At 37.0% G+C, this 15,140-nt stretch overlaps 1 protein-coding gene across 2 annotated transcripts in view; it reads right to left on the bottom strand.

Moving 5' to 3' along the window:
* Positions 1-4,795: 4,795 nt before the first annotated feature.
* Positions 4,796-15,140, bottom strand: part of ALCAM (activated leukocyte cell adhesion molecule) — a 206,288-nt gene continuing 195,943 nt past the window's right edge. For both annotated transcript variants that reach the window (XM_061134379.1, XM_061134378.1), the window contains 2 exons: positions 8,763-8,878; positions 4,796-7,228 (listed from right to left, as the gene is read on the bottom strand). In XM_061134379.1, the coding sequence (XP_060990362.1) occupies positions 8,791-8,878 (88 nt within the window). In that variant the 3' untranslated portion in view covers positions 4,796-7,228; positions 8,763-8,790. The remainder of the gene's footprint in view (positions 7,229-8,762; positions 8,879-15,140) is intronic.

The raw sequence follows: 15,140 nt of genomic DNA, 5'->3' as shown, positions 1-15,140 counted from the left end.
ATGAACTTCCAGTTGTTCAATCTGGATTTAGAAAAGGCAGAGGAACCAAAGATCAAATTGCAAACATCCACTGGATCATCGAAAAAGCAAGAGAGTTCCAGGAAAACATCTGTTTCTGCTTTATTGACTATGCCAAAGCCTTTGACTGTGTGGATCACAATAAATTGTGGAAAATTCTGAAAGAGATGGGCATACCAGACCACCTGACCTGCCTCTTGAGAAACCTATATGCAGGTCAGGAAGCAAGAGTGAGAACTGGACATGGAACAACAGACTGGTTCCAAATCGGAAAAGGAGTACATCAAGGTTGTATATTGTCACCCTGCTTATTTAATCATATGCAGAGTACATCATGAGAAACACCAGGCTGGATGAAGGACAAGCTGGAATCAAGATTGCCGGGAGAAATATCAAAACCGCAGATATGCAGATGACACCACCCTTATGGCAGAAAGTGAAGAAGAACTAAAGAGCCTCCTGGTGAAAGTGAAAGAGAAGAGTGAAAAAGTTGCCTTAAAGTTCAACATTCAAAAAACTAAGATCATGGTATCCTGTCCCATCACTTCATGGGAAATAGATGGGGAAACAGTGGAAACAGTGGTGAGACTTTATATTTTTTTGCTCCAATATCACTGCAGATGGTGACTGTAGCCATGAAATTAAAAGACACTTACTCCTTGGAAAGAAAGTTATGACCAACCTAGATAGCATCTTAAAAAGCAGGGACATTATTTTGCCAACGAAGGTCCATCTCACCAAAGCTATGGTTTTTCCAGTAGTCATGTATGGAATGTGAGAGTTGGACTATAAAGAAAGTTGAGCACCAAAGAATTGATGCTTTTGAACTGTGATGTTGGAGAAGACTCTTGAGAGTCCCTTGGACAGCAAGGAGATCCAACAAGTCCATCCTAAAGGAAATCAGTCCTGGGTGTTCATTGGAAGGACTGATGCTGAAGATGAAACTCCAATACTTTGGACACCTGATGCAAAGAGCTGACTAATTTGAAAAGACCCTGATGCTGGGACAGATTGAAGGCAGGAGGAGAAGGGGATGACAGAGGATGAGATGGTTGGATGGCATTACTGACTCAATGGAGATGAGCTTGAGTAAACTCCAGGTGTTGGTGATGGACAGGGAGGCCTGGCATGCTGTGATCCATGGGGTCGCAAAGAGTTGGAGACAACTGAGTGACTTAACTGAACTGAACTGAACAGGCCAATATCACTGATGAATATAGATGCAAAAATCCTCAACAAAATTCTAGCAAGCAGAATCCAACAACATATTAAAAAGATCATACATCATGACTAAGTTGGCTTTATCCCAGGGATGCAAGGATTCTTCAGTATTCACAAATCAATCAGTGTGATACAGCAATTAACAAATTGAAAGATAAAAACTATAAGATTATTTCAACAGATGCAGAGAAAACTTTTGACAAATTTCAACATCCATTTATGATTTTAAAAAAACCCTCCAGAAAACAGGTATAGAAGGAACATACCTCAACATAATAAAAGTGATATATGATAAATCCACAGCAAACATTATCCTCAATGGTGAAAAATTGAAAGCATTTCCCCTAAAGTCAGGAACAAGACAAGGATGCCCACTCTCACCACTACTATTCAGCATAGTTTTGAAAGGATTAGCCACAGCAATCAGGGAAGAAAAAGAAATAAAAGGAATCCAGATTGGAAAAGAAGCAGTAAAACTCTCACTGTTTGCAGATGGCATGATCCTCTACATAGAAAACCCTAAAGACACCACCAGAAAATTACTAGAGCTAGTCAATGAATATAGTAAAGTTGTAGGATACAAAGTTAATACACAGAAATCCCTTGTATTCCTATACACTAACAATGAGAAAACAGAAAGAGAAATTAAGTAAACAATTCCATTCACTATTTTAATGAAAAGAATAAAATACTTGGGACTAAATCTACCTAAAGAAACAAAAGACTTACATATAGAAAACTATAAAACACTGATGAAAGAAATCAAAGATTTCTTAGATGGAGAAATATACCATGTTCATGGATTGGAAGAATCAATATAGTGAAAATGAGTATAGTAACCCCCCCTCCCCCCAAGCAATCTATATATTCAATGCAATCCCTGTCAAGCTACCAATGGTATTTTTCACAGAACTAGAACAATTAATTTCACAATTTGTATGGAAATACAAAAAACCTTGAATAGTCAAAGCAATCTTGAGAAAGAAGAATGGAACTGGAGGAATCAACCTGCCTGACTTCATGCTATACTACAAAGCTACAGTCATCAAGACAGTATGGTACTGGCACAAAGACAGAAATATAGATCAATGGAACAAAATAGAAAGCACAGAGATAAATCTACGCACCTATGGACACCTTATCTTTGACAAAGGAGGCAGGAATATATAATGGAGGAAAGGTAATCTTTTAAACAAGTGGTGCTGGGAAAACTGGTCAACCACCTGTAAAAGAATGAAACTAGAACATTTCCTAATACCATACTCAAAAATAAACTAAAATGAATTAAAGATCTAAATGTAAGACCAGAAACTATAAAACTCCTAGAGGAAAACATAGGCAAAACACTCTCCAACATAAATCACAGCAGGATCCTCTATGACCCACTTCCAGAGTAATGGAAATAAAAGAAAAAATAAACAAATGGGACCTAATTAAACTTAAAGCTTTTGCACAACGAAGGAAACTATAAGCAAGGTGAAAAGACAGACTTCACAATGGGAGAAAACAGCAAATGAAGCAACTGATGAAGAATTAATCTCAAAAATATACAAGCAGCTCCTGCAGCTCAATACCATAAAAATAAACGACCCAAACAAAAAATGTGCCAAAGAACTAAACAGACATTTCTCCAAAGAAGACATATAGATGGCTAACAAACACATGAAAAGATGCTCAACATCACTCATTATCAGAGAAATGCAAATCAAAACCACAATGAGGTACCATCTCACTGTAGTCAGAATGGCTGCTATCAAAAAGTCTACAAACAGTAAATGCTGGAGAGGGTGCAGAGAAAAGGGAACCCTCTTACACTGTTGGTGGGAATGCAAACTAGTACAGCCACTATGGAGAATATTGTGCAGATTCCTTAAAAAACTGGAAATTGAACTGCCATACAACCCAGCAATCCCACTGCTGGGCAAACACACTGAGGAAACCAGAACTGAAAGAGACACGTTTACCCCAGTGTTCATCACAGTGGAGTTTACAATAGCTAGGGCATGGAAGCAATGTAGACGTCCATCAGCAGACAAATGGATAAGAAAGCCGTGGTACATGTACACAATGGAATATTACTCGGCTATTAAAAAGAACATATTTGAATCAGTTCTAATGAGGTGGATGAAACTGGAGCCTATGTACAGAGTGAAGTAAGTCAGAAAGAGAAACACCAATACAGTACATTAACGCATACATAAGGAATTTAGAAAGATGGTAACAGTGACCCTATACGTGAGACAGCAAAAGAGACACAGATATAAAGAACAGACTTTTGGACTCTGTGGGAGAAGGTGAGGGTGGGATGATTTGAGAGAAGAGCATGGAAACATGTATATTACCATATGTGAAATAGATCACCAGTCCAAGTTCAATGCATGAAACAGGTCACTCAAAGCTGGTGCATTGGGACAACCCTGAGGGATGGGATGGGGAGGGAGGTGGGAGGGGGTTCAGGATGGGGGACACATATACACCCATGGCTGATTCATGTCAATGTATGGCAAAAACCACCACAATATTGTAAAGTAATTGGCCTCCAATTAAAAAAAAACTTATGTGGTACATGTATATGTGATTTATATATATGTATGTGCGTATGTAGGAACTACTTAAAAATGTGATGTGATATATTAAATTTAAATATAAATGTGTTTGAACACACATTATACAATTATGTATATAATTTCTAATATATAATATTAAAATATTATAATATTCATCTATTTAGTCATTTGAATATCTTGGAATAACCCTTTATAGATGGTATAACCAGTTCATGGACCAATTAATATTTCTCAGTTTTACATATCATGAAAAGGAGGATCTGTTTATTAAAGAAGTATGGTAACTACAATAGATTCTGGTGAGCCTAGCCTTTAGATCAGATCTGGTTTGATACCTGACTTACCTACTTAGAAGCTAAATGTACTCAGGAGTTATAGTATCTTTCTAAACCTTAGTTTTCTTCTATTAAATGGGGGATATTTAATACTACTTATAACTGTTAAGGATTAAATAAGATAATATATAGATGGGCAGAGCTCACAGTATGGGCTTAATAAATATTAATTACTTCTCTGGCATGCTGCAGTCCATGGAGTCACTGAGTCGGACATGACTGAACAAATGAAATGAACTGAACTTCCTCTGACACATGTAGTAGTTTTACCTTATTTTGAGGGGGGAGGCATTTCTAGGTTCATCCCTAGGTAATGTCAAATAGTATGCTGAATGGAGTGTTAGAGAGGAAGTGAAGAAACCGGCAAGGGTCCTCTTAATTCAGTTCCAAGGACAGCGACATGGGACACCCACAGTAAGCATGATCCCATGGTTGAAAATGGAGACACACATTATAGAAATCACCACTTGTGAAATCGAGGACCAGCTGAAGTGGCCCACCTGACATAATTGGAGGGCAGAGACAATTTTATTTTGCTGCGTTACCTCTCCAGGGAGATGGGGACTCACAATGAGTTTTCCACTCTATAATAAAGACAACTACTTTCTATGCATCGACATCCTAGCTTAGACAAGAGTCAGACCAGCTGTGAGAGACGTTGAAGACATATTTCAGTTTTATTATTTTAGGTATTGATGGGTATGTTAATCCATTTCCACATACAATTCCTGTAATCACAGATAGGGAGTGAACCTTGAACTGGCAAAACCTGTCTCCTGTTGTCAAAGAGTTAAGTTGGAAAGATGGAACCTCAAAGTTGAGAATTGGTGTATCATCTTCCTTCCCAGCCTTGCTGTGCTGACGGCTGTCGGCACACACCGAAGCTTTCCTTTTTATCCAGGCGCTGATCCACTGATAATAATGTTGTCTCTTTCTTCCCCCTGGCAAACTTTCTGCTTTCAGTCCATAGCTCAGAGTTTCCCATGTTCTGCTCTCTAGGTTCTGACAGCTGTTTTCAGACTTAACCACAGAAGCCAAGAAATAATTGTAGTATAAAACTCTCTTTCTATTGTCACATTGCTTCTTTCTGCAAATATATCTCAGGAGTTAAACTTTGAAACTTTGATCTCTCACACCAAAAGAAAAAAATATTTATATGAAAGTAACTTAATTTTAGTGTTCATGATTTATCACGGAAAGGAGGTGTTTAAAATTTTTAGAATTTTTTTAACAAAATTCTAAGATAAAAGAAAAAAAGAAATCACAGTATTTACAGAGATAACAGAATGGCATAGCCATGCAGAACAAATAACTTTGGTTTTTCCCCTTTCACTTTGGTTTAAATATTGACCAAGATTCAATTTTTTTCCTGCCAAATAAAACTTCAATAAATCAAAGTTTAGAGGCAAAAATAACATATTTTCTTTTTTCCCATCATATTTTATACAGCATTGAGTCTAATAGAATATTTTATGTATTTAATTCATACCAATACACTATAGGAAGCTTTTATTAAACTGAGTCACTATTGCTCAGACAGCAAACAGTTTACAAATGTACAACAATGTGTATTTCTAAATAATGCAAAAGTGGCAAAGTATTTATTCCTAATCTTCTTCTGACTTTAATCTTCAATTTATTTTTCATTGCCTTCCTAATTAATTATTCCATCAATCTAAAAAGCAAACACCAGTTTTCCTTTCCTCCCAAAGAACACAGTCCTATACCTGGAAATCTGATGTTCATTTTTTTTCCCGATAAAGTTATGTAACTCCTGGGACAAAAATGGCCATGCCATGTTCTCCCAGAAACCAGGCTTCTGCTTGAAAGAGCAAAGTTTAAAAGTCTTGTCACAAGTAGCTATTGGCAAATATCTGGTCTACCTCAAAAAGTTTTCATTTAACACTACCACCCTATAGAGCTCCTCCAGCATAAAACATGTTTATAAAGTTACAAATTTGAATGTAACTAAAGATACATAGACATTTTATTATTACACTTTAACATACTGCTTGATAAATTATGTACCAGTTAAAAACACTAAATGATCTCAAGGTGCATTCAATATCTGTAGCGTAGTTAACAAAAACACACACGAAAAAAATATATATTCTATATTCTGTGGAAAATAACACAGCTTTGATAATGATCACTGTTAAAAATCTCCAATTCTGACTGATATCTTTTTTTTTTTAAAGGAAATAGATATAATTTTAAGGCAGTGGATAACCCAAAGGATTTAACTCCAATTTTCAGTTCCAGTGATTTACATTGTAATCTATGAAAATGGGAATGTTAGCCATGAGTTTTCCAAACTGTCTCTCATACATTGGCTTGTTTTTTTTTTTTTTGACAGAAAATAATTTACTAGCAGTTGTCTCTAAAGGTAAATGCTACCCAAGTTCTGTGTGATGTTTTTTTCAGAACAGGAAAAAGCGTCAGTTTGGGAGTACTATTTGTTATTATGTGTGTGTCCATATGTGTGTGTGACTGCTTCTGAGAGTCAGCTGGCGGCACATTCACAGAAATAGTTCATCTGGTGCTTATCAACCTGACTCTCTGACTCCTCCCTAGTGATAAAAATCAGTTTTTGATTAGGGCAATGTCCCCAGTCTTCACAAGTTTCCACCTTTGGGATTTAGGTGCTTGTGAGAAAGATTGGGGGCATTACTGATAGCAATCAGAATCAGAAAGGTACCTGCTCAGATTATTCATATAAACAATTGAAATAAAAACATCACATTATACATCAGATTAACAGCAACTCCCAGAACAAAGCTTACAGTGTATAAAAATAGCTACGTAAAAAATTTACATAAAAGGCAAACCAAAAAGAAATTCTCAGTGCAGACATTTACAGAAAAAAATGAAACCAACACAATATATGACCTATCATCATGGCTGCCAAAACTTGTTATTATTTGTAATTTCATTTCATTGTTTTACTTGAGATAATTCTCTGATATCCCATGACAGCTTGGTAGAATGAACTGCTTAATACTTGAACCATGAATTGCTGTCAGTGTCTTTGTATATGTCTTAAATACAATCCACGTTCATGCTTCAATTGTTCTATATAGTTTTTTTCTGAAATTATAAAAAGAAACCCACATAATTCAGATAAGTTACCATAGCAATCACTTTTCACAATCAGTATATGCCTTATACTAAATGTGATACTTTGCAAGAACTTTTTATAAAACTCTGTCATCCCTGAACTTAGCTGTAATCCCAGTTATTGTTGCAGCTCTTCAACTAATAATTTTTTTTTTGAATTGTTGAAAGTCTTTATTTTGGGGAAACTTGCTTAATTCTTATGAAAATTATAAGGTTTTCCACGAAAATATTTCATTCTGTTTCTCTTCAGGTTAAAAATCTCATTTATCCCTTCAAATCACACCCCATTTTGTAGGCTTTGTATTCAAGCTCAATTTTCCTTTGAGAATTTCCTCTATCTGATTTTGAAGAAAACGGAAAGGCAAACTCTATGTTTATAAAGGATTGAGGAATGAATCCTAGAGAAGCAAAAATAAAAATCAGGTGGGAATGCTGCATGCTTGGCCTCCAATGGGAGACAGGATGGGGAACGAATTTAGTTTTTACTCCTTTCACCCTATCATTTTGAAATTCTGGTTTTCAGATTTTAAAAATGTCTTATTTCAGTCATTTTATTTTTCTTTCCTGTGTGCATCCTTCTAATTTCAATTCCTTCCCTTGTTCTCATCTCCTTTATGGGATAAACTTAGGTGACCTACTCAAACTATTTAACTTGTGGTTTACTTACAATCAACCAAATTTCACTGTGGCTGTTGGGGACTTTTACATATATGAATAAAGTACGGTAACACTTATCCTCAAGGACATGAAAAATAATTTGTCCAAATGACTTCTCCGTTGGGCTGGCTTGAGAGAGCATAAATAAAAGTAAAAGTTCAAATTGAAAGAGGCAATGCCATGGAAACATACCTCTTGGAGACTGTCTTTAAAAGCATACTTACATAGCAATTATATATAGATATATGCAATATATATGTATATATATAATATCAATATGTGCATTATACACACATATATGTGCATGTATAGATACATACATATAACATATACACTATTTGGAAAAGTTGTGTGTACACACATACAAATTTGTTAGTCTTTTCATTAGAATGATTCAGAAATGGCTGCATAAATGTACTGACACTTCTAAGTGTATTAAACCCTCGGATTAAAATTATATCTTAAAATTGTTCTCACAATTGCTTTTTAAAGTAAAATATGAGAATGGCTCTTACCTAACCAAAACATAAACTTATAGAATTAAGCTTTTTGCACTCAGCAAAATTTTTGGCATTAGATTGAAAATGCTCACTGAATGTTAAAATCTCTAAATTGAGTTCAATTATCCTGAGGATAATGATTTTCTTGAGAATGGGGAGTCCACTGAGATTCCATTCTTCTGAGAATACCTTTCTGAGTAACCAAAGTTTTCTTTGGAAAAAATCTCTTCCTGTTTTTAAAGCTGCAATTATAATGCATGTTAATGTCAAGGCCTTCCCTTTCATCACTAGAATGTTTCATATTTTTCCAGGGAATGATCTTTGTAAACCTCACACAGCCTACCCACCTGGACAACAAGTGGAACAGTTTCTCTCTTAGGCTTCTGTTTTGTGACTGTTTTCTTCTAACTTTTTGTTTTCTTCCATATTACCAAGGTCCTTGTTTACATGTTTTGATGCAGTCCTACAAGAGAATTAAATACACATTATCACACTGACAAACATATTTAACATTTCTTAAAAGCTGTTAAAACTCAACATTCAAAAAACAAAGATCACAGCATTCAGTCCCATCACTTCATAACAAATAGATGGGGAAATAATGGAAACAGTGACAGACTTTATTTTCTTGGGCTCCAAAATCACCATGGACGGTGACTGCAGCCATGAAATTAAAAGACGCTAGTTCCTTGAAGGAAAAGCTATGACAAACCTAGACAGCATATTAAAAAGCAGAGACATTACTTTGCTGACAGAGGTCCATGTAGTCAAAACTATGGTTTTTCCAGTAGTCATGTATGGATGTGAGAGTCGGACCATAAAGGCTGAGCGCCAAAGAACTGATGCTTTCAAACTGTGGTGTTTGGAGAAGACTTTTGAGAGTCTCTTGGACTGTAAGGAGATCAAACAAGTCAATCCTAAAGGAAATCAGCCCTGAATATTAATTGGAAGGACTGAGGCTGAAGTTGAAGCTCCAATACTTTGGCCACCTGATGTGAAGAGCCGACTGATTGGAAAAGATCCTGATGCTGAGAAATACTGAAGGCATGAGGAGGAGGGGATGACAGAGGAGGAGATGGCTGGATGGCATCATTGACTCAATGGACATAAGTTTAGGCAAGCTCTGGGAGTCGGTGAAGGACAGGGAAGCCTGTTCCATGCAGACCATGGGCTTGCAGAGTCAGACATGACTGAGAAACTGAACATTTTTAATATTAGAGTTCACATTAATGTATCTTTGAAAAGCAAATGTTTTACATCAAATACACATATGCTCTTAGGATGAACAATTCCACATCTGTGACCTTGACTGGTAATAGAACACATTCCACTGAAACTACCTTGGACCTGGGGTTGCATTAAATATATGCTAAGAGAAATAGAAGTCATCAGGGAAACCTCAGTGATGGTACTTCAAATTATTATTGCTATATAATTCCTAGTAATTGTTATTGTTGTTCAGTTGCTAAGTCATGTCTAACTCTTTGCAATCCCATGGACTGCAGAATGTTAGGCTTCCCTGTCCTTCACTATCTCCCAGAGTTTGCTCAAACTCATGTCTATTAAGTCAGTGATTCCTAGTAATACTTACACTTTTAAAAATTATATAACACCACATGTGTTTCTTGATTAAGGAAGCTGGGATAGAAAATGTCATTTTTCCCTAAAAGTATTGCTATGTTTTAAATAGAATTCTGTAACTCATTTGCTAAGAATCACAACTTAATAGTGTTAATACTGTTTAAGAGTGTATGCTTTATGTCCAAGTGAGATAAAGACATATGGCTCATTCATACTGGGACATTCATTATATTGAGCCTAAATTTAATTTGTGATTTAAAAATTTTTAATTTATCTTAAACTACAGTCTTAAATCTTGCCAAGATGACTGAGTCCTATAATATGTGACAGAATAGATATGAATTTACATATCTAATATAAAGGTATATATACCCTTATATATATACATATATATAATGTAGATGGATATATATATATAATTATATGCATATCACAGATTTTTTGAGTTCTACTCTCTTTTTCTAATTAGTTACTTTGTGTGTGTGTGTGCGCAGTCACATCTGACTCTTTGCAACCTCACGAACTATATCTCACCAGGCTTCTTTGTCTATAGGGTTTTCCCAGCAGGCGTACTGGAGTGGGTTGCCACTTTCTCCTCCATGGGATCTTCCTGACCAAGGGATCGAACCTGTATCTCCTGCATTGGTAGGTGGATTCTTTACCATTGAACCAACTGGGAAGCTTAATTAGTTACTTAACTAGTAACAAATAAAATCTTAGTAACCTCAATAATGGAGTTTTCCAGGTGAAGTGTGATGAACAGGGAGGCCTGGTGTGCTGCAGTCCATGGGGTCTCAGATTCTGACACGCCTGAGAGACTGAACTGAACTGAACTGAAGTGGTAAAGAATTCACTTGCCAATGCAGGAGACCCAGGAGATGTGGGTTCGATCCCTGTGTCAGAAGATCCCTTGGAGGAGGAAGTGGCAACCTATTCTAGTATTCTTGCCTGGAAAATCCCATGGACAGAGGAGCCTGGAGAGCTACAATCCATAGGGTCCCATAGAGTTGGATGTGACTGAGCAACTGAGCATGCACACATGCAACCTCAATAAAATCTGTAGAAGATAATGTCACCATCAAAAGTGTACAATGAATTTTCAAACGTGGATGCACGAATGTAACTGGTAACGGGCAACTAGCTCAAGAAACAGAGCGACTTCAGAGGCAGAAGTCCCTCATACTCCCTTCCAGTCACTGCTACCTCCCCAAAGGTTATCACAACCCAGACTTCTCACAGAATGGTTTCATCTGTTTTTATAATTCGTTATAAATGAAACCGTACCATATGTATTCATTTCTATCTGCCTTTTATTTAAGCTCAACTTTATGTTTGTGATATTCATATATAATGTTGCATGTAGTTATAGGTTGTTTGTTCTCATTACTGTATAGCTTGTTACCAGACTGATTTATTTCATTGATGATGGACATTGTTGCTCTTTATTCTTTCTGGGATTTCACTTATGTTGATACATAAGATAGATCTTTACGTGTGTCCCACATGTCTCTTATTCTCTTAAACATCCTATCTATTCTTTTCCCCTCTGTGTCTTGACCTCTATGTATTCTATTGATCTGTATTCTAGTTTGCTTCTCTTGTGTTCTGCTGTGGCCAAACTACTTCTAAATTTATCCACCAGTGACCTGTTTTTAATAACCCAAACCCTAACACTAACCTATTTTAATATATTTTCAGACCTATCTTAATATATATTTTAATATTATATGAGAAATGCTGGGCTGGAGGAAGCCCAAGCTGGAATCAAGATCGCTGGGAGAAATATCAATAACCTCAGATATGCAGATGACACAACCCTTATGCCAGAAAGTGAAGAACTAAAGAGCCTCCTGGTGAAAGTGAAAGAGCAGAGTGAAAAAGTTGGCTTAAAGCTCAACATTCAGAAAACTAAGATCATGGCACGTGGTCCCATCACTCCATGGGAAATAGATGGGGAAACAGTGGAAACAGTGACTGACTATTTTTCTGGGCTTCAAAATCACTGCGGATGGTGACTGCAGCCATGAAATTAAAAGACTCTTGCTCCTTGGAAGGAAGGTTATCACCAACCTAGACAGCATATTAAAAAGCAGAGACATTACTTTGCCAACAAAGGTCTGTCTAGTCAAGGCTATGGTTTTTCCAGTAGTCATGTATGGATGTGAGAGTTGAACTATAAAGAAAGCTGAGTGCTGAAGAACTGAACTGTGGTGTTGGAGAAGACTCTTGAGAGTCCCTTGGACTTCAAGGAGATCCAACCAGTCCATCCTAAAGGAGATCAGTCCTGGGTGTTCATTGGAGGGATTGATAGTGAAGCTGAAACTCCAGTACTTTGGCCACCTGATGTGGAGAGCTGACTCATTTGAAAAGACCCTGATGCTGGGAAAGATTAAGGGCAGGAGGAGAAGGGGATGACAGAGGATGAGATGGTTGGATGGCATCACTGACTCAATGGGCATGGGTTTGGGTGAACTCCAGGAATCGGTGATGGACAGGGAGGCCTGGTGTGCTGTGGTTCATGGGGTTGCAAAGAGTTGGACGTGGCTGAGCGACTGAACTGAATTGAACTGAATATGGTGGCTTAGACAGTGCCTCAGATGGTAAAAAGTCTGACTGCAATACAGGAGAATTATATCATATTTAACATTATATTTTAAAAAATATTTTGAAGTACATTTCAATTTTTGACTCCATCTCCTTTGGCCATCTTTTCTTTCACTTTCAATATATTATTTATAGTTTTATTAATATCCTTGTCTGTTAACTACAATACCCAAATAATGCACAGATCCGCTTGTCTGCTTTTCCTCTTGATTACTGATTGTATTTTCTTGACTCTTTGTATATCTAGTCCTTTTTATTTTGCATGACACCATATACAAAATAACAGAAGAGACTATATACAATGTTACTTTCCCCCTTTACTTTGTTAAACAGAAAGGTGAGTAGATAGGATGACTTCAATTCGGTCAGGGTTTGAGCTAGGTTGAGGCTCAGTTGCAGTTTTAGTAAGATTCAGTCTACATCTAGTTTGTCCCTACCCCTAAGTCATGGCCCTCTCAAGCTTCTGATTGAGATTCTGACAAGTCTCGCTTTCTCCAGACCTTAAACATAGAGAGATCCAGCTCTTCCCATCAGAGAGTCTCCACCCCGGTCTCCACGCATCTGTCCTGTGACATTTCAAATGTGGTCAATCTCTTTAGTCTCCTTGACTTGAATGTAAACTCCTTGATAGTAAGGACCGTGTTTTATTTATACCTTCTTGTCTGAATAAGGTAGGCACCCAAAAGATATTTCTTTTACTGAATTGAACTACCTGGCCTTATTACACTTCATATGTATTTCCTTTTACTGTTCCTTATGATATTAGTGTTCACCAATATCGAGTCTAAACTAAAGAGCCTCTTGACAAGGGTGAAAAAGAGAGTGAAAAAGCTGGCTTAAAACTCAATATTCAAAAAATTAAGATCATGGCACGTGGTCCCATCACTCCATGGGAAATAGATGGGAAAGAAGTGGAGGCATTGACAGATTTTCTTTTGGGGGGCTCCAAAATCACTGCGGATGGTGACTGCAGCCATGAAATTAAAAGACGCTTGCTCCTTGAAGGAAAACTATGACAAACCTAGATAGTGTATTTAAAAAGCAGAGAAGTCACTTTGCCGCCAAAGTTGCATTATCGTCAAAGCTATGGTTTTCCAGTAGTCATATATGCAAGTGAGAGTTGGACTATTAAGAAGGCTGAGGGCCAAAGAATTGATGCTTTCAAACTGTGGTGTTGGAGAAGGATCTTGAGAGTCCCTTGGACTGCAAGGAGATCAACCAGTCCATCCTAAAGGAAATCAACACTGAATATTCACTGCAAGGACTGATGCTCAAGCTGAAGCTCCAATACTTAGGCTACCTGATGCAAAGAGCCAATTTATTGGAAAAAAATGTGATGCTGAGAAAGATGGATGGCAGGAGGAGAAGGGGACAACAGAGGATGAGATGTTTGGATGGCATCATCAACACAATGGATATGAGTTTGAGCAAACTCTGGGAGATAGCGAAGGACAAGAAAGCCTGGCATGCTGTAGTCCACGGGGTCTCAAAGAGTCAAACACAACTCAGTGACTGAAAAACAACAATATAAAGTCAATACAGCCCCAGCTGCTTTTTCACAGATAGGTAAAATAGAATACTTTTGATAGCAATCAGCATAGTGACTGCCTAAGGGAAAAAGGATGACAGGGCTGGACAGGAAGGAATTCCAAAGGGGTGATGGGGTGCTCTATATCATGTTTGGAGTAATGGCTACAATGATGTATACATTTATCAGAACATATTGAATTGCATATTTAATGTAAGCAAATTACACCTTAATATAAAAATATTATATAGAGAAAAACTAAAGCATTATCCTCATGGCCAAGAATTGCAAGAATCAGGCAAAAAGTACAATAAGAACCTGGATACCGTTCCCATTTCCAATTCTATTCAACTTCTAGGTGGATTTAGTTTTTGTGTAGGGATGAAGGGTAATTTCTGTGATTTCAAAAAATTCTATCAAAAGAAGGGGGTCTCGAGAGGAAGAGAGTGACTAGAATTCTAAGGAAGTTGTGGTTTTCAGGGCAAATCACAATATTTTTCAGCATATTGGTCAGGTAAAATCAGGCTAAGAATCACTGCTTACAGTTTAGCATTATGAAAAAGAGTTTGTTAAGGGTAACATGAAACATATTTGTAGAATATGTTTGTAGAAGAAGAGTTGAGCAACTTCAAACTGATTATTTTTAAAATTAAAAGAGAAAGAAATTTCCCGTCTTTTCTTAATCTCACTATCCAAAAAAATAACTGCTAAACCTCTTATTATGCCTCAGTGTGCCCCAGGCCCTGTTCTAAATGCTTCATAGATCTTAAATTATTTTAGCTTTAGGGTACCTCTGTTTTACATTGAAGTACACTAATAAACTTGCTTGTGGTTACCCAGCTAGCAAACAGCAAAGCCAGGATTCAAACTCCAGTAGTCTGGCTCCAGTATCTACGGGCCAAGTTACACAGTTATACAAATATGCTAAGTGTTAACCACTGTGAAATGTATTAAATAGAAATAAAATAGTGTTGCTGTTGGGGGAGGGAGGTATTCACGGAGTGCATGTATA

Source organism: Dama dama, chromosome 31 (genome assembly GCF_033118175.1).
Source record: "Dama dama isolate Ldn47 chromosome 31, ASM3311817v1, whole genome shotgun sequence".
Lineage (NCBI taxonomy): Eukaryota > Metazoa > Chordata > Mammalia > Artiodactyla > Cervidae > Dama > Dama dama.
This window is presented reverse-complemented; position numbering and strand designations above follow the sequence as displayed.